This window comes from Rhipicephalus sanguineus, chromosome 1 (genome assembly GCF_013339695.2).
Source record: "Rhipicephalus sanguineus isolate Rsan-2018 chromosome 1, BIME_Rsan_1.4, whole genome shotgun sequence".
NCBI classification, from domain to species: domain Eukaryota; kingdom Metazoa; phylum Arthropoda; class Arachnida; order Ixodida; family Ixodidae; genus Rhipicephalus; species Rhipicephalus sanguineus.
In genome coordinates this window covers 196,193,044-196,211,703 of record NC_051176.1, presented here as the reverse complement: position 1 = coordinate 196,211,703, position 18,660 = coordinate 196,193,044, and the positions used below count along the sequence as shown (strand labels likewise).

At 47.1% G+C, this 18,660-nt stretch overlaps 1 protein-coding gene across 1 annotated transcript in view; it reads right to left on the bottom strand.

Annotated features, from left to right (window-relative positions):
• LOC119405007 (proteoglycan 4) overlaps positions 1–18,660 on the bottom strand; it is a 50,812-nt gene that overhangs the window by 16,252 nt on the left and 15,900 nt on the right. The window contains exons 3-8 of the mRNA XM_049418611.1: positions 17,544–18,440; positions 16,007–16,115; positions 14,292–14,348; positions 13,395–13,533; positions 10,889–10,952; positions 5,624–5,669 (exon numbers count right to left, since the gene is read on the bottom strand). Coding sequence (XP_049274568.1) covers positions 5,624–5,669; positions 10,889–10,952; positions 13,395–13,533; positions 14,292–14,348; positions 16,007–16,115; positions 17,544–18,440 — 1,312 coding nt within the window. The remainder of the gene's footprint in view (positions 1–5,623; positions 5,670–10,888; positions 10,953–13,394; positions 13,534–14,291; positions 14,349–16,006; positions 16,116–17,543; positions 18,441–18,660) is intronic.

Below are 18,660 nucleotides of genomic sequence, written 5' to 3'. Positions count from 1 at the left end.
AACATGAGAATAACGTTAGTAGAATCCACTCGATGGTTGATTTAACAAACAGTGCACAGTAAGAAAAAATCCGGGGTTTAACGCGCTAAGCTCCATTGCAAAGTAAACACTGGAAGTTGTAGGGTGGTATCTTGGGAGCGTTTCAGCGAAATAACTTTTTCAAATAAGTTCACTATTAGATCAGTTAGAAGAAACTGGACTGTCCTCTTACCCTGCCGCCAGGAGAAGATGGCCACTGTCAGCCCAGCTGGCGTCCGCAAGAGGCGGAGTCGAGACGGTGCGCCATGTTCTCGTGACGGCAAATGCTAAATCCTGGCCGTCCGATACGCCCGCGACAGGGCCGGCAGACTAGACCTGTCGGTCCCCACGTGGGAATAACCGGGTGGGCGCGGGGGACACTCTCCCCTCTGTAACGGACCTCAATAAAGTTGCTCTCTATCTCTCGTGACGAGCTCAAGGCTCAGTTAAAAAAAAAAAAAAAGGTTCGCTTTCTGTTTTGCTTCGCGGCGCATTCACAGTGTCAGCGTAGCGTGCTCCGCATTGGATGATGAACCGAGGTCACGTGCCATGGTCAGTGACGCTCCAAGCAGTGCGCGCCCTTCTCGAGAAAGCGCAGGAGAAGGACGCGCAACCCTATCTGCTTAAAATTTTGACCGTTTCCGGGCCATGGAGCCGTTTCATACTTCGCAAACATGTCGCTGCCGCCTGATCTACGCGCCTCGTTTGTTTGCAACGCTGATACATGGTGAGGGGCCCTTTAAATGGACATAAAAGAGAAAAACAACAACAAATACAAATTTCTATCGTTCTAATAAATTACCCTATTAAAATACCAAAATGACCACTCTTGCCATGAGAAGACGCCTAATAAACGAGAGAGCGAAAATACAGGTGGCTACACTGCCTTTTGGTTGCCGCATCAACTTCCAGGACGTCGCAAGTTTTGAGGGCGTCTGCTATGTCCTAAATAATTTTTAGCACGAAGAATGAATCACATTGTGTTCTAAGGGAGCTGTAGAGGCTTCACATAGCAAGTGTCAAGAAATTTCATTAAGCCAACGTGGCCAAACTACGCAAAAGGCATTGAAATTTATGTCACATCGACATTTAGGTGCTAATTAAAGTTACGGCGCGAAAATATAAAAAGTTGCAGAGGATCCTTAAGCATATTCTTATGAGATGAGAACACGAAAGCGTTTCATTTGGTTAGGCTGTTGTTAGAAGAGGAGAGGGGAAAGGGGGGCTACAAAGCGATGCTTCCGAGCTGTGATATAAAGAATGAGGCAATGCGAGAGGCCATTTGTGTTATAGATAGTTCCGCTCGTTGAGTCTACATCGTTGCTCTTGCTGCGTGCGACGTGCCCGGGTCCCGGTGGGAATTCGAGATACATTCTGATTATTTCTCCGCGGAAGCCTTTCTCCACGTGCCGCAGCTTTACAACCGCTCCGTTGACGATGCTATCGAGCACATCAATGTACCAATATCCACTGCATAACGTTAATTTACCGAGCAGGTCCCCCATGTCTGCATTTCCCAGCCCTTCTCGTATGATGATTTGGGTGCAGAGCATACACGTTTCAGTTCACGCTGTTCCCTTAATTTCTCTTCTCACTCACTCACTCACTCACTCACTCACTCACTCACTCACTCACTCACTCACTCACTCACTCACTCACTCACTCACTCACTCACTCACTCACTCACTCACTCACTCACTCACTCACTCACTCACTCACTCACTCACTCACTCACTCACTCACTCACTCACTCACTCACTCACTCACTCACTCACTCACTCACTCACTCACTCACTCACTCACTCACTCACTCACTCACTCACTCACTCACTCACTCACTCACTCACTCACTCACTCACTCACTCACTCACTCACTCACTCACTCACTCACTCACTCACTCACTCACTCACTCACTCACTCACTCACTCACTCACTCACTCACTCACTCACTCACTCACTCACTCACTCACTCACTCACTCACTCACTCACTCACTCACTCACTCACTCACTCACTCACTCACTCACTCACTCACTCACTCACTCACTCACTCAGCAGAACCGCTTTTTGCGAATTACGCGAAAATGGGACTTCGACGAGGTCCTACAAAGTAACTGTTGTAGCTGTGAGACTCACAATTTTTCTTGGCATACTACGAGTAACGTATGTTTAGAAAATGTTGTCATCTTGCAGTTTTGTTGCCCGTACTTTATGGAAAAAAATCGCAAATACGGTACATTTCTCAATGATGCTCTAGTTTCAGATCCTTTTGCTTCGCGTCTATACTCAGAATTTCAAAATATTTCCAGAGTGTTGCCACACATTAGCGTAAAAATTGTGTTAAATAAGATTGCCGAGAATGCTGTCAAACGCAAACAAAAAATGCACAAGTAAAGGCATGTCTCTAAAAAATGCAATACTTTGAAATGCAATAAAAAAAAAGCCATCGTCCATTTTTTTTTTAAAACTCGCCAGAATTAAAGCCCAGTGCGTGCTCTAACTTAATGCGCAAAAATATGTTGCATTATTTTTGTGAGATTGGATTTACAAAGCCACCAAAGTGTCCAAATTGACGTTCACGCGCAGCCACTTAAATGAGCGAGCATGTAGCTATAAACACTGAAAGAATAAGCGCTAAAATTGACGAGCACAAAAAGAAGATCAGACAAAGGACTGGCGCCAGTCCTTTGTCTGTTCTCCTTTTCGTGTTCGTCAATTTTAGCGCTTATTCTTTCAGTATTCATGGATAACCAACTAGCCCAAAAGTATGTTCTGCTAATGTAGCTATAAGTTGCCACTGTCATGATTTTTAGGTCTTAAGTTTGTTCTCTCGTGTTCACAAAACATCAAATTGACAGAAAAAAAGACGAAGAGTTGCTTTAAAGTGCAAATTTTTACGTATGCGTGTTTGTACGCGTCGTAGTATTGTTCCTGGCGAATGCAATTATCGGGAAAAGTTCGTCTAGATGCACTCTCGAGTCGGCATTTCGCGTGCAACAGTTTATTCAGCGCTAATGCACACAGGACGCGAGAGAGGCATGGAAGACTGGGTCCACGCAGAAAGTATTGTGGAGACGGCACCCACGATCTCCGCCTTCTAGTGCCTGGTGTATAGGACGTCCAAAAATGACCTTTTCCCCTTCACCGCCATCTTCAGAAGAGAAATTTCTGTTGAGCAAATGACTAAGTTTGGCTCCTCAGCAGCCTTTTATATGGAATAAAATTTTTGACAGACACAGACGCATCTGTACGTTTTACGACAATCTGAAGAGGCTGAAACTGTTTCCAAGACGGAGAGAGTTTCTTCTGGCATAAAGCTCACGAACAAGGCGTTATCCAAATCTTTTATACTCCGAAAGTTCCGCTTATAGCTAATCTTTCTCTTAAGCTTGTTCAGACAGCGCTGAATGCTCGCTTTGAGCTGTGTAGCTGAGCCACAAATCGCAGGGGAGTACAAGAAGCGCATGAACACTCGCGTAGACTGCTCAGCAGAGGACTGCCGGGCAGTCGACGACACGGCTGACGGACGTGAAAGCTGATGCGCTGTGGCGATTTCAACATTTCTGAAGTGTACTGAGCTGTTTACTTTTACTTATTTATTATCTTTTTTTTTAGTTTTCAGCGCGCTATATAGGGATACAAAAGCACAGCCTGTACCGCCGCTATTTCTAGGCTGTAAATATGTACTACTCTCGTGTTCACGAAACGACAAATTAAAACGAAACGACAATAAAATTAAACAGCTCAGTAAGCCGCATACATAAAAATTTTCACTATAAAGCAACTGTTCGTCTTATTGCTGTCAATATGATGTTTTGTGAACACGAGAGAACATGCTTAAGACCTAAAAAATCATGGCAATGGCAACTATAGCTACATGCTCGCTCATTTAAGTGGTTGCGCGTGAACGTCAGTTCGGACACTTTGGCGGCTTTGTAACTCCGACCTCACAAAAATAATGCAACATAATTTTACGGATTACGTTACAGCACGCACTGGGCTTTAATTCCGAGGAGTTTAAAGAAAATCGAAGATGCCTTTATTTTTTTCAATTCCATTTCAAGGTATTGCATTTTTAGACATGCCTTCACTTATGCACTTTTGGTTTGAGTTTGACAGCATTCTCGGCAGTCGTATTTAACACAATTGTTAAACTAATGTGTGGAAACACTCTGGAAAATTTTGGAAATTCTGAGTATCATAGACGCGAAGCAAAAGAATCTGAAACTAGAACATCATTGAGAAATGTGCCGTATTTGCGATTTTTTTTTCATAAAGTACGGGCAACAAAACCGCTAGATGACAACATTTTGTAAAGGTACCTTACTTGTAGTATGCCAAGCAAAATATTGAGACTCACAGGTACAATAGTTACATTGTAGGACCTCGTCAAAATCCCATTTTCGTTCAATTCGCGAAAAGCAGTTCTGCTGAGTGGAGACTTCCGACTTTTTTTCGACTAAGGCAAAATTTTTTTTCGCGCAACTAGGAATGATTTCGTGGCTCTGTGGACTGGAACAGCAAAATATTTTTTTTTTTTCAGCGAAATAAACGGGGGTCCGCGGACATGCGCCGACGTTCTTATCTGAACACACCCCGGCCAACTGATACATCGGACAATGGCGCGCTCCCTTCGAGTCGGGACTTCCCCGTCTGCATGCTCTTCCGCTGCGGGGATCCCCCTTTCATAATACGTGGCTGCAAGTTGCTGCGTCCGCCGGCGTCGATCAGTTCCGGTGAGAGGTCACGTACTTTATGGACACGGATTTTGTGGACGCCTGGCGAGTGCGCGTTTTCGCCAACCTAACCAAGCAACGCTTTCGCGTTGAAAATGAAACATTGACCTTAAGTTTCTCTTCTAGTAATAGACGTGTCACAAAGAATACCTTATCAGTCTAAGCTGATCCAGCGTCACATGTGTCCCTTTCACAGGGCCCTGAAACACTTTTCCATATAATCGTCCAATGGCTTCATTAAATGAGCTTATCGCCTCACGAAGTGACTGCCGGAAAAGTTTTAGAATCCGTCAAGTATGAGTGGAGTTACAGGGATTTGCCGCACGCTTTGAGCGCTTTCTCTCCTTTCGTACCAGCGAGCGCGCTGAAAGCTACGCAGGGAGAGAGATGCCAAGGGGGGCAAGGAGATGCGTCCCTTCGTCAGCGGGCGTCTTGACCTTGAGCACTTTTAATTTTTTCTTCGAACGCGCGGCTTACTTTCAGCGTGATCGCGAGCGCGCGCGCGGGAACGTGGCGGCATACCGCGGCGGCCACGGTTACTATGCAGCTCACGATGCTCAAATCAGCCAATGGCCGCGGACTTGAGGTTTATGGCGCCGTGATTTGGGTATATGGCATCATTTGTAGAGAGAAGAGGGAGCGATTTCTAGCTGAATTTGAGAATTAATTGTAAATTCCAGGCCATTTGCTGCGCTATAATGTTTGGCTGGCGTGTTGTCAGAAGCCTCGACTACCGATCGGCAGCGTTTTCTGGCCATGCTGGAAATGTTTTGCAGGGTCCCTTTAAGAAACGCGTCTGGTTTAGGAATTCTCAGGGCTACGCCGCGAACAAGGAGAAAGCTGCGTTGGAGCATATAGAGGGTGCTTACCTGCGCTGCTTTGACTTAAGTCCGTAGGCGTGCTTGCTGTCGACATCTGCACAAATAAGCGGTCGACATGGCTATTTTTACTGCCACTCTGCACGAGCCTCGAATCAATATGAACAATGAAGATGGCTGACCGAGTATTTGTATAAGAATGGCTGCAGTAGGCACTGCTGCAAGAGCGAGCGATTATGGCAAAATTCTACAAAAGCAACCGCCTTGTATGAAACGAAGGATCGGGTTTTCTTTTTATTTCGAGAAATGTTGATGCCTCATAGAGTTACAAAAAAACACGCACGCACACGCTCAAACCGCTGCTAAATATAGTACGACGCACACAACTTCACAACTTGCGGTTTGCGGACCGGCGATGGTAATAACCTCTAGCAGGCAATACGGTCCACAAACCTTCGCTCGTAACTCAAGAACCGCCCCTTTTTTTTTTAGTGGTCATAAGCCTGGTCCGAGTATTCAGCGAAATTAGCTGGTGGAGGTCGTGAAAAGTGCGCGTCATTCTTGCGCAAGAAAGGTTAAGAAAATATGCAGAGCGATCTTCGAAGGACTGCTGCGTGAAGAGGGAACCGAAAACTCAACTTTTAAGCTGTATGTTACGGTGGGTCTTGAAGATGTCAAGTATAATTTAAAAAATAGCTGATATTTGATAACACACACATTACATGTCCAGTTATCCAAGGACAGCGTATATATGGTGTGCTATTTGTGGTTTTTAATTAAGTGCAGCATTTGTTAACACACTTCAGTTAAAAACTATCTGTAACACGCCGTATGTTTTCTTAATTCATTATCTGTTGGCTTCTTATGGTTATGTCTTTAAAAAAAAGGAAAGAAGCGGGCACCTCGATACGTTTCTTTCGTTCAATACGCCACATGTGTATAGTATAGTACATCATCCTGGCTAAGCTGCTTTTTTTTCTTTTCTTTTTTTTAAAAGCGAAGCTTCTACGAGTTCCAGGCCACCACATGGTTCGCGGGTGCACACAAACAGTCCTTCGAAGGTGCGCTTGTCAAATGCGAATTCATTTGCGTCGTTTTCCAATAATTGATGCTCTCTCGATCGTGGGCTTGCTGGCGATCGGCCGCTCCCGATGAGGAAATCTGATGTTTTATCAAGGTTATCTAGGTGACCTGTGATTTCGCGTTGCCACACGCACTTCATTCTTGCCTGGATATAAACGCATGACTGTCGCAGTTGCCTGCAGCAACTGAAATGTTGCGCTGCTAAACACGCGGATGGAGGTGCAATTCCCGGCATGGAAGAAAGAAACATTTGGGAGGGAGCATTGCGAGCAATGCGATAGAAAGAAAGAAAGAAAGAAAGAAAGAGAGAGAGAGAGAGAGAGAGAAAGAAAGAGAGAAAGAAAGAAAGAAAGAGAGAGAGAGAGAAAAAAAGAAAGAAAGAAAGAAAGAGAGAAAGAAAGAAAGAGAGAGAGAGAAAGAAAGAAAGAAAGAGAGAAAGAAAGAAAGAAAGAAAGAAGTTAGTACGTCAGGCGCGCACACGCCTAGCTTCGCTTGCCCCAATTTTCCCTACAGGGCAAGGGCTCCTGAATTTTTTAAAAACAGCAACTTAATTTAAAAATGTGTTCAATATAAAATATGGTAACACATCGCCAATCGAGTGTTTCTGATTGGCAGCTTTAGATAAGCAGTCATTTTTCACAGTTCTACGCTTAATGAACGACGTTTGTAATTATCTTTCAATGATTGACCCCAGATGGCTGAAGCGTACGATTATTTTGGCGCGCGTCACCGGAGTTATGTGGCGTAAGTATCGATGCCCTGCATTTCGTCATGATGGCACCGTCACCACTGGCGCGGAACCGTAGGCACGTTGCGGTTCACCTGCATCACTATATTTCCTCATGCAGCATCGTAATGTCCTTATTAAAAGTTTTATGTGCCAAAGCCGAAGTGAGATTATCAGACATTAGGCAGCGGGGGGACTCCGGATTAATTTTGACCAGCTGACATTTTTTAACGTGCACCTAAATCTAAGAACATGAACGTTCTTGCATTTGGCGCACATAGAAGTGCCGCGGCCGGGACCGAACTTGCGACATCCAGCTCAGCAGCGCAACATCATAATAGCTTCTATAAGGTGTAAACCGCTTCTCGGTAATCCCTTGATGCTCGTGGTGTGCTAAGTAAGCGCCTTAATTCTGTTTCGCATCAGCTGTGCGACCCAGAAATTTTTAGGCAGCAGGCATTAAAACGGGAATTAAAACGGATAATGGCTTGAGGTTAGGAAAGACGCTCATTTTTGCAGCCCATAAGGGAGCACGGCGAAATGTCGCAGCGGTGGAGCGGAAGGAAGAAAGGAAGGAAGGAAGAAAGAGTGAAAGACTGAAGAGAGCGGAGAGAGGCCACGTTTTAGAGATTAGTACCCACACCAACGAGCGCACGTACAAGATGCCTGTCTTCCCATTGAAAAATAAAAATGGTGGGCGCCCCGCAGCAGAGGGAATCGAACCTAGCTAGTACCTGCCGTATTGTATGCGGATTCTCTGCCACTTGACCACTGCTGCGTTTGCATTACGGCTCTCAACTTCTTGATGAGAAAGAGGGAGGGGGGGAGAGAGGCGACAAGGTAAGCGTTATTTTTCCGCATGTATTTCGCTTTCGAAGGTGAAATATTTGTTCGTGTTGCTTGCACAGGAGCTTGTTTAACAAAAATTTGTTCGCTCAGTTATGTAAACTTGAGTGGTGGCTACTCGTTTGCTTGAACCACCTAAGTTCAATGCCTTATTAGCTGACTTGACACGGGTTTAACGTATACGATCTTGTAATCACTTCCATAATAAAAAAAAAAGAAAAATCGACTGAGTGACTGGTAGACGTCGTATGAACACGAGAAAGGCAAATCAATTCTAATTCGTGGTGTTATTAGTGCCAAAAACACGATATGATTATGAGGCACGCCTTATATACTGGCGGACTCGATTAATTTCAAGGTGGAAGAGAGTTCGTGAAAGGGGAAGAAAACGACATCCACTTGTTTGTAGCGCGAAGCTGAGAGGAAAGCTACACTAGTTTATAAAAAACAGTCTCGCAGTCGAAGAAAAATGCGCTTGGGTCCGGAACGAGCTTATAATCAACTTGACTTTCCATCAAAGAACGTTCAGTGTTGAGCCTCCGTCGCGATCTCACATGCTGGCATGGTGCCTGAGGTTAGGTGGTGCCGTGATCACGAAATGAGGGCGAATTCGGTAAAAAATATTTAGACGTGATGGTTGTTTCCAAAATGCACTTCATTACCACGCCCCCATTTTAACAGCGGAGCTCTTTAAGTCGATCGTTGGTCCGTCCGTCGCGAACAAAAACTCCGCGCAGCAGCGTCACCGCGCGTTGCCTAGTAACCGGTGGCACAGCTGTGCGTACCTCGCGCCTGCTTCGTGAGCCCAGACCACGGTGTAAGAATATACTCGGGTGATGACACTCTTCCCCCAACGCACGGGAAACCGCAATCCACGCGCGTCCAGATAATGTTCGGGTTCTTATCAGATGATTTGCAGTTTCATCGGCGCCGTCTTGGAGGGCGCTACGAAAAGCGGGGCAGTCGTTTCCATAGCAACGCGCATGCTGCTGATAACGTGCATTTTTTTATGCCATTTTGTTGGATAATGTGCATCCGCCAAGCGGCGTCGAGGGGCGAAATTGAGAGAGCAACAGGAGAGGGCACGGCGAGCCTCAACTCCGCCTCAAGCCACTAGATGGCGCACCGTTCAACGGACCGACGACCGAACATTTTCTGGCCGCTTAGGCGCGCGCAGTGTCAACACCTGAATACAGTGAAACCTCGGTGATACGAATCTCGCGGGGTTACAAAAAATATTCGTATCATCTGAAATTCGTATCACCAGAAAACATGGAAAATTAGTATGCGACAAAATAAAGTTGGCATACGTTTTGATTCAGTGTTTTCCAGGGCCGCAGCGACGTGATGAAGAGCTCTGAATGATTGCAAGCAAAGTTTTTAAACGACAACGGTCATACTTGTACTCGTATATAAGGTGCATGCGCGCTTGTGTAATTAATGAACCAGATGTGTTGTGCCCCGTGACCGCTAGGAGCCCCTTCCTCCCCGCCTTTCCTTTTCGTATCTCTCTCTCTCTCTCTTCCTAATCTTACTACGCTTTTTTGCATGACACCAAAGTACTGCGGCGAAAGTGACTTAAGAAGCGCTTGCACACGATAGCTGGAGGCCAAGCTCCTTCGCCAAGACCGTCCGCTTCGTCTCTCGGGGTCTTCGTCCACCTTTAATAGGACTCGACGTGGTAGGCACATGTTAACACAGTACAAAGACGCTGCTGCCTCGAGCACAGGAGCACGCGTCAACGCGTCGAAAAAAAAAGCGCGACGTCAACGTCATCTGTAACCCAAACGCGAAGACGCCTAAAGGCCTCCAATATTCGCGCGCACTATCTCGGAGGCAGCGAAGCACCGTTGATGGTCGTGCAGCGCGCATGCCCGCGCCAGCGCGTGACTGCCGCATCCTCTTCCGCGACAGCGCGGGCCGCACCTCTTCGTACCTGTGCGCTAGCGTACGTTCGTATCAAACGCCGCGGAGTGCTAATCGCTTCGCAACAACCGTACTCCAATACATTGCAAGCTAATGGGCCTTGGCCAGGACCACAGAAAAATTCGTATCACCCCGAAATTCGTACGAGCCGTGATCGTATCACCGAGGTTTTACTGTATTCTTACACCGTGGCCCAGACACGGCTCCGCGAGCTCCTGCCAGCTGCGCGCGACTGCGCATGCGCCGTAACGTCATTGTGGCGCACCTGCACTTGGTCCCGACCACCCGCCTCGACACTGCGCGCAACCGCTCTGCTCCGCCAGTCGTGACGAGACGATTAGCCGAGCTTGCCAGGCGCCTTTGACAGGATGGGAGGACACGAGTTTACGTTGGCCTTGCTCAACGTGAGGTTGCTGCAGAGCCACGCCGTGGACGTTAACCACGACGAACTGCTGCGGAGGGCCACGTTGATATGCTTTACAGAGACGTGGAACAGCCGCATGCAGATCGACGATTCAAAACTGGCGTAACCTCGAAACGCCAGGACCAGCTCGGTGCCGATCAGCCCCGCTTTGTCTTTAGCTTTGCGCCACTAGTGCAAGCTACGCCCCGCTTTTTTTTTTTGCGTTGTCTCATCTTTGAGCACGAATTTATACCATCACGGGGCCCAGCTTTCATTCTTGTTGCACATCGGCATGGTTTCGCGAAACTAGATATGTCACTAAGTGGCTTACATTTGAAATGGTGGACTCTTCGGTTTCTTCCGAGTCTCCATGTCGGTGCGTGGCAGCATTGTTTCTGGAAATAAAGCAAATTATGTATGAGCTTTTGTCATTCAGTACTAAACCTGTACAACAGAGGCCGCCGCGTTGGCACAGTGGTATTCGGCTGCTGACCCGAAAAGACGCGGTTTCGCCGCCGGCCGCGGCCGGGTCGCATTTCGATGGATGCCCGTGTACTGTGCAGTGCCAGTGCCCGTTAAAGGGGCCCTGCAACACTTTTTTTCAGCATGGTCAGAAAACGCTGCCGATTCGTAGTCGAGGCTCCTGAGAACACGCGAGCCAAACGTTATAGCGCAGCACGCGGCCTGGAATTCACAATGAATTGTCAAAGTCAGCTAGAAGTCGTTCCCTCTTCCCTCGACAGATAATGACCGCGCCATTAACCCAAAGTCCACGGCCATTGGCTGATTTGAGCATCGTGAGCTGCATATGTTACCGCGGCCGCCGCCGGATGCCGCCACGTGCCCGCGCGCTCGCTAAAGGTAAGCCGCGTGTTCGAAGAAAAAGTGCTCAGTCATGACGCCCGCTGACAAACGTACGCATCTTCTTGCCCCCTTGTCATCACCCCCCCCCCCCCCCCCCCCCCCCCCCCCCCGTCCTGCGTAGCTTTCAGCGCGCTCGCTGGTACGAAAGGAGAGAGAAAGCGCTTAAAGCGTGTGACAAATCCCTGTAACTCCGCTCGTACTTGATGGATTCTAAAATTTTTTTGCGGCAGTCGATTCGTGAGGAAATAGGCTCTTTCAATGAAGTCATTTGATGATTAATTGGAAAATTGTTGCAGGGTCCCTTTCAAGAACCCCAGGTGGTCTAAATTATCCGGACACCTCCATTACGGCGTCTCTCATATAGCCCGAGTCGCGTTGGGCCGTTAAAGCGACCAACCTTTAGAACAACGTTCTTATTTTACGAAGTAGACACGTGTTCCAATCTGAAATACTAGGAACGGAGTAATTGGGTAATAGAGCGCACTCCATACTGGTGTTTACTACCTGCTCTGCTGACACACGTGCACCACTGTCATTCTCTTTTAGCTTATTTTTACACTGCAATTGAAACTGCATATGCAAATATATGCGTTTTTTTCCTTGGGCTTTAATATCAGTGAGGTTCCACATGGCAGAGCCAGACAAAAATTCTGCCCCTCAGTTTCCCGTCTTGTGCATGCACCTTAACAAGTGCTGATGTATGAACGGCAGTGCGCTCGCACAAGGAGCTTCAGTCTCATGCTAGCATCAGAATGCCGCCCCGACTCCGCTGGTGAGGAATTGAACAGGACGTGACGATGCGTTTACCTTGATGCAGCCAAGCTGTCCATGCGTCGCTCGTGTCTTAGGGATAAACGATTATGACAAAATGTTGAAATTAATGGAGCTCTTTGCCAGGCGCCTAAACGGGGCGCGATATATGAGCGCAGCGGACCGTAAAAGCGACGCTCGGCCAAAACCCTTTATTCACATCCTGTGTGATCCTTCAAAAGGAGAGCGGTTTATTCATGCCCTCCCCCCCCCCCCCTCCCACACACACACACACACGCTGCAGTAACACAGCGGCGTGGACTTGCGCTGCTGAGCAAAGTGCCCGGTTTAGATACCGGCCGTGGCGGTAACCCCAGCTGGCTAAAATGAATCTAGAGTCCCTCACTACGGCGTTCCTTGTCATTAAATTGTGATTTCGACACGTAAAACCACATATTTATAATTTTTAGGACGCAAGCACGCGCGCTCACTGGGCATGTGCCCGAATAGACAACTTCGGCCAGCGGGTATGTGTAGCCTTGCCTGATATGTGAGCATCCTGGACTAATTGGACTGGAAATTAAAATGAAACATTTCATGATGACTAAAGTTTAACTGATCGAATTTCGAACTACTTCAGCATATTGCAATGCGCTAGCTGAAGCCAGCAATTTGTCAAAGCAGATCCACTTGAAACAAATTTGGAAACTAGCAACAGTTTTCTGACAGTCGCTGTCAAAACTAATGTAATATTTCAATGATGTTCCGGTTACGTAAAAAAAAAAGCACTAATGCGCTAGATAGGAAATTTTTGGGACATATATCGAAACGGGTCATCGTCAAAGTTAGTTCCAAGAGGATATGACTCTAGAAGCCACCGACAACAATTCGTGAATTAGTATATGTGCCATAAAATAATTACCTGCAATAGTTAATTAGAAAAACTTCCCTAATTACCAAAATATTCACTTTCATTTCTCGTGCTGATAATGACCGCCCCCTAGAACAATTTAGACCAGGATTCCTACTTGTGCGTGGGATGCGCCAATTCCTCTTTTTTCAAAGTTCTACGTTGCTTGAATGCATAAATGAACGTTCACCTAAGTTTGCCACCAATACCGTTACGTAATTTGAGCGAAGCCAAAGCGGTCTCGAGCCTTTGAGTAAGAAACTATCCAAACATCAACAGTATAGCATGAACGGTTATACGAACACAGACTCACTCTTCTGCAAGCTTGTGTTGCTTCAACAGGTCGCTGTAGTAGTCTCTCCTCTGCTTTGGGGTTAGGCTCTGCACCTCACGAAAGACGGGGAAGTCCAAATTTACAGGCGGCACGTATCCAGCTTTTCCAGGAACAATCTCTGCGCACATTCCAGAGCGAGTTGTCGCACATGAGTTTGCTTCACGTGTGTGCTCTGCTGAACATGAAATCTATTCTTGCGGGTGGTATGGTAATCCCAATTTAAGGGGAAAGTGTGTCTTCATTAATACTCGACCAAGAAATTCAGTGCCGTGAAGGAAGTATTCGCTATCACGACAATCGTGAGAATGCTAAGCAGAATAAACTGCATTATCCCTTCGAGTCGTGGTGTGTCTTCACGGAGATCCAGATGATTTATTTTTTTTCTTTTTTGGTTCAAGCTAGAGACGACAAGAGCGAAAAAATATTGATCGTAACTTCATGTATGTATACGGTACCCTCTACTAAGCGCGCAAAATGTCAAGTCTCTTCAGTACGCAGATAGACGAAGCCAAGAAAAGCATGGGGGAAGTTATTTTTTGCCAGACGAAAAAAGAACTTGTCGCGAAGGAGAACCGAACCCACAACCTACGCATTACGCACGCGGTGCACTTCGCGTCGTGCTCTATACAGCGGCGGCTGCTCCCTCGTCCACTCTCATGCGTATGTATGTCTGCAAGGTTTAACCCTGTTAATGTTAGCCTACGCCACTAAGGGCCACGGTGGCATAGGTGAACATTATTTGTGCCCGATAGCGTCACGTAGTAGGGGCACATTGCGAGCAGATAGGTGATCAATAAACCCTCGTGCGTGCTCAGACAGTGCCTGCAGGGCCAGTGCAGAGACTGAAAGAACCTGAAAAGGTTGCGTATGTCTCACCTGGTTCCCAGTTCTCCTCCATTGGCAGCTCGGCCCTGTGGTAGCGCCGAGCTGTGGCTGAAAAAGGATGTCGTGTCATTAACGAGCCATGTAGGAACGTTACCCAGCTAACGGATTTTGCACTGCTTGTGGTACTTTGAAATATATTATACGGCCCATCTCCCGGGAGCAGGAGTATTATGAGTTTAGCGAAGTATTTAATGCTTTCCGCAAACAAAATTGAGAGAACAAAATCAGACCACAGACATTGGAGTAAATTTCTTTTTACGGAGGCACATGACTTTAGAACAAGAGCCACAGGTGCTCACTTGCTGAAAAGATAGCAGCAGGACGTGTACTCGGCCACTGAATTTGGCAGCCGCACGCCAAAGAAATAGAATATAAATCGCCCGTTACAGGGCCTCAAGGCGTCAAAGTTTATCCGGAATCATCACTACCTACGGCGTCGCAACCGAGGCAGCGTACAGTTTTGGATTTGTGGAGTACTGAAAATAATTCTTGATTTCCTTGCAGCCTGAGTATGTAGGTTGAAATGTAGTGGTCCAGCCCTCCTATGTCCGACCAATGCAATGCGCATGTCCGACCAATGCAATGTATTGAAGCAATCCTACGTTGTCGAGCTGTGTTAGAAGAAATGTTTATTTTTTGATGATGTCATGGTCCCCAAACTCTTGCTCGCGACTGTGAGTATATGTATCGGTGCACGGAACATGCTATCAACGGGCTTGACCGAACATGGTGCGTCGAAGCAGCGCATGTTCAAGCACTTCTGATGCAGCAGGACGCGATATGCATGGCCCCGTCCACACGCAGGCAAGTCGGAGGCAGATGCGATAGGCGCGTAGTCATCTTGCAAAGTCACCGCAATTAGGCTAGAGGGCAGCTGTCGCACGCGAATCTGACAACTGCCCTCTCCTCCTCCTCCCTGCGTTTCTTATCTGTCCCAATATCTCCCCAACAGAAACCAATGTTCAGTCGCTGAACACTGCGTCAATTAGGACTTTGACTACCTCTAAAGCATTCTACCTCTGTCTCATTTATGGAAAAAAAAAACACTCTAGCCGCACCGTCTGTATTTGAACGATTAACTAACCTATCTCTTCTTGCATTTTCAAGGCGTTTCAGTTCAAGTGAATAATATCCTTAGGGGCACTAAGAGAAAATACGATTTGATACAATAATAAATTACGCTTTCACAATGCAAAAAAGCACCGCAAGACGTTGTGAAAGCAGACTGATGGCAAAAGCCAGAAAACACGCTAAACGAAAATGCACGTGGCGACGTCGCCCTGAGGTTCCCGGACCAGCTCACTGTCACGTCATACATTTTGACGGCGTACGCCTACGTAATTTATTATCGGTAAAATATCAATAGCGTTTCAGGAACCCTTGTTTATCTAATGTGGCCAAATTACGCAAATAGACAAATTCATGACGCATTCGAGTGCCGAGATTTCGAAGCGAAATTTAAAAATGAGCCATTAACATTAATCTTTTCTAATAATGTGCTATAATGACGAAATCATTGACAACAGAGCTATTAAAGAACAATATATGTAATTCAACAGTGGTTTAGTGTTTTACTTTAGCGCCCTTTTGTGAACATATAGAGAGCTGAACACTTATCGCATTTGTTTACTATGAACCTGGACAGCAACCACCGCCACTTTATAGCGCCAACATTTTTGTTTCGCGCACTCGGTGCGCATGCTTACCCCCGTTCCTCTTGCGTGGGCAGTGACGGACGTGGGCAGCGCGTGCAGAGGCTGGTATCAGGTGCGATGTGTCGAAAGGGCACCGTACCATGTTGTCAAGTGGGCGCCTCTGCGTGCACAAACAATAGCGTTTGTAATGACCAAGCACACCAGAAACCGCGAAGGCGCAAACGAGACCGTACTATTTGTCGCCTTTTATGTAGGTATTCGCGGTGCATACACGACAATGTACACATGGAGATTTTGGCGAGCATATTGACGTGGAGACAGTGAGGTAATGTTCTTGTAATAACGCAAGCATGCCGAAATAGTACAGATTAGGCAACGTGGGAAAGTTAACCGATGATGCTGGCAGTACATAACCGGGATGGTTATGCGCCACGCTTACCCGTAATAATAATAATAATAATAATAATAATAATGATAATAAACAATATGATTATTTGCTCATTAAAATAAGGGAAATGAACTGCAGGGAACTACTGCTGACCGTGCTGCAATTGTCTAGCGCAGGGCCCTCAAACTCACCTCATGCTAGCGGGCCGCAGGCACGAAATTTAGTCCCACAAGGGCCGTTACAGTGAAAATGGTGGGAGCGGGGAGGGGGGGGGGGGGTATAGAGCTTGAACAAAATGTCACCTAACGTTACCATTTGAAAGAACGACGCCTTTCCCATGTCCCATATATGGGTCATTTCTGAAGGGGATCTGACGTCGGATTTCGAAAAACGTATGGATACTGATTTCCACAACGACTAAAATCTAGACGTCGATTCTGAAATATACTTACCGTTCCACGGTGATGTTTCAACGCATAGTGACCGCATAGGGTGCCTCACGAAAAAAAAAAATGCTTGAGAGCAGTTCCGTCTATGTAGCAATTAGGAACCAATTAGTTTAATTATAGTAATTATTTACACAAACAAGATTTAGTCAACACAATTCAAAATGGCAAATAATACGTTAGCAAGCTTGAGGATTACAAAGAAGAATAGGATTGACTAAGAATAACTCAGTACCTATGAGGATAGTAATGGTACGTTCGGCTGGTCCTTTTCGAGCGCTCTAGGTCGCTCTGGCTACGCCAGTCACATTCGGCTGGTCAAAATCGAGTGCTCTGAGCACATTCGGCTGGTTCTTACGGAGCACAGCGCTCCAGCTCAGAGCGCTTTGAGCGCGACTTTTACCTCGGAGCGTGATCGGGATCTCTCTGGCAACAACACTAGCGTGCTTTGTGAACACAAAACTTGACAAAACGAAGGCAGGTCGACAGTGCAGCTGTCTCAAATACTTGTCCCGTGCGCCCTTCAATTTGGTGGTTATTGGTTCAATTTAGTCGACTTAAACGAGTGATGCAACTCCAGTTGTAGTTAGCCCTAATTAATGTTCCACAACTATTCAAGCGTTTCGCGCCTATTTTATCTGGGTTGCGAGGGCTAGCATGCGCAAAAGGGAGTGTCTTTCTGTATTTGCTTATGAATCTACATGGCACTGTGAAGCGCCCAGCCGAGGGAGCATGATTTACGATTAAAGGTTACCCAGGTATCTGTCACCAGCAATCGGGGCCGGCTTTCAACCTGCTGACGCGGCAGCTGCGGGTAGAGAATGCCTGTCCGGCTGGTGCCCACGCATCCACTGCGGCCATGGTAAGATCCGTGCCTTCGGCCACCTCTGTTTCCCCCTTCGCGGCCACCCCTGCGTCGTTCGGAATGGCACCGTTTCTCAGTTTCCTCGAAGGTGGCTTTCTGCGAAGACCGACTTCTTCTGGGACGTTCAGAATGGTCCCGTTTCTCGGACTCCTCGAAGGCTGCCTTTTGTGGGGACCGGCCTGCTTTGGGTCGTTCGGTATGGCCCCTTTTCTCTGATTCGTCTAAGGCGACCTTGCGTGGCGAGCGGCCTCCTTTGGGCCGTTCTGTAGGGTTCCTTCTCTCGTGTGTCTCGAAGGTGACCTTCTGTAAAGACCGGCCTCCTCTGGGCCGTTCGCGATTGCCCCGTTTAGCAGGTTCCTCAAAGGTGACTTTCTGTGCCGACCGGCCTCCTTTGGGCCGTTCTGAATGGTACCGCTTCTCAGGTTCTTCGAAGGAGACCTTTTGCGGAGACCGGCCTCGTTTGGGTCGTTCGGGATTGTCCCGTTTCTCAGCTTCCTCGAAGGTGGCTTTTTGCAGAGATCGACCTCCTCTAGGGCGTTCGGAATGACGCCGCTTCTCAGTTTCCTCGAAGGTGGGCTTCTGCGGAGACCGGCGTCTTCTGGGACGTTCGGAGTGGTCCCGTTTCTCAGCTTCTTCGAAGGAGACCTTCGGTGGAGACCGGCCTCCTTTGGGCCTTTCGACATGGTCCTTTTTCTCAGGTTCCTCGAAGGTTCCCTTCTGTGGAGACCGACCTCTTCTAGGTCGTTCGGGGTTGTCCCGTGCATCAAGCTCTTCGATGGCGGCTTTCTGCGAAGACCGAAACAATGGTGCGTCTTTAAAGACTACAATTAAAATTATAGGAAATAGTTATATGGTTAAACGACAAGTAAGCGATCAAAGCCCGGTTTCGAAAAAAAGCGGGATCGATGGTCCGTATTCACAGAAGGTTCTTGCGATAGAATTCTTCGTAAGAAAAAAGCCGATCGTAGTGCCGAACATGTTACTAGCGGAGGCAGTCGCAAAAATC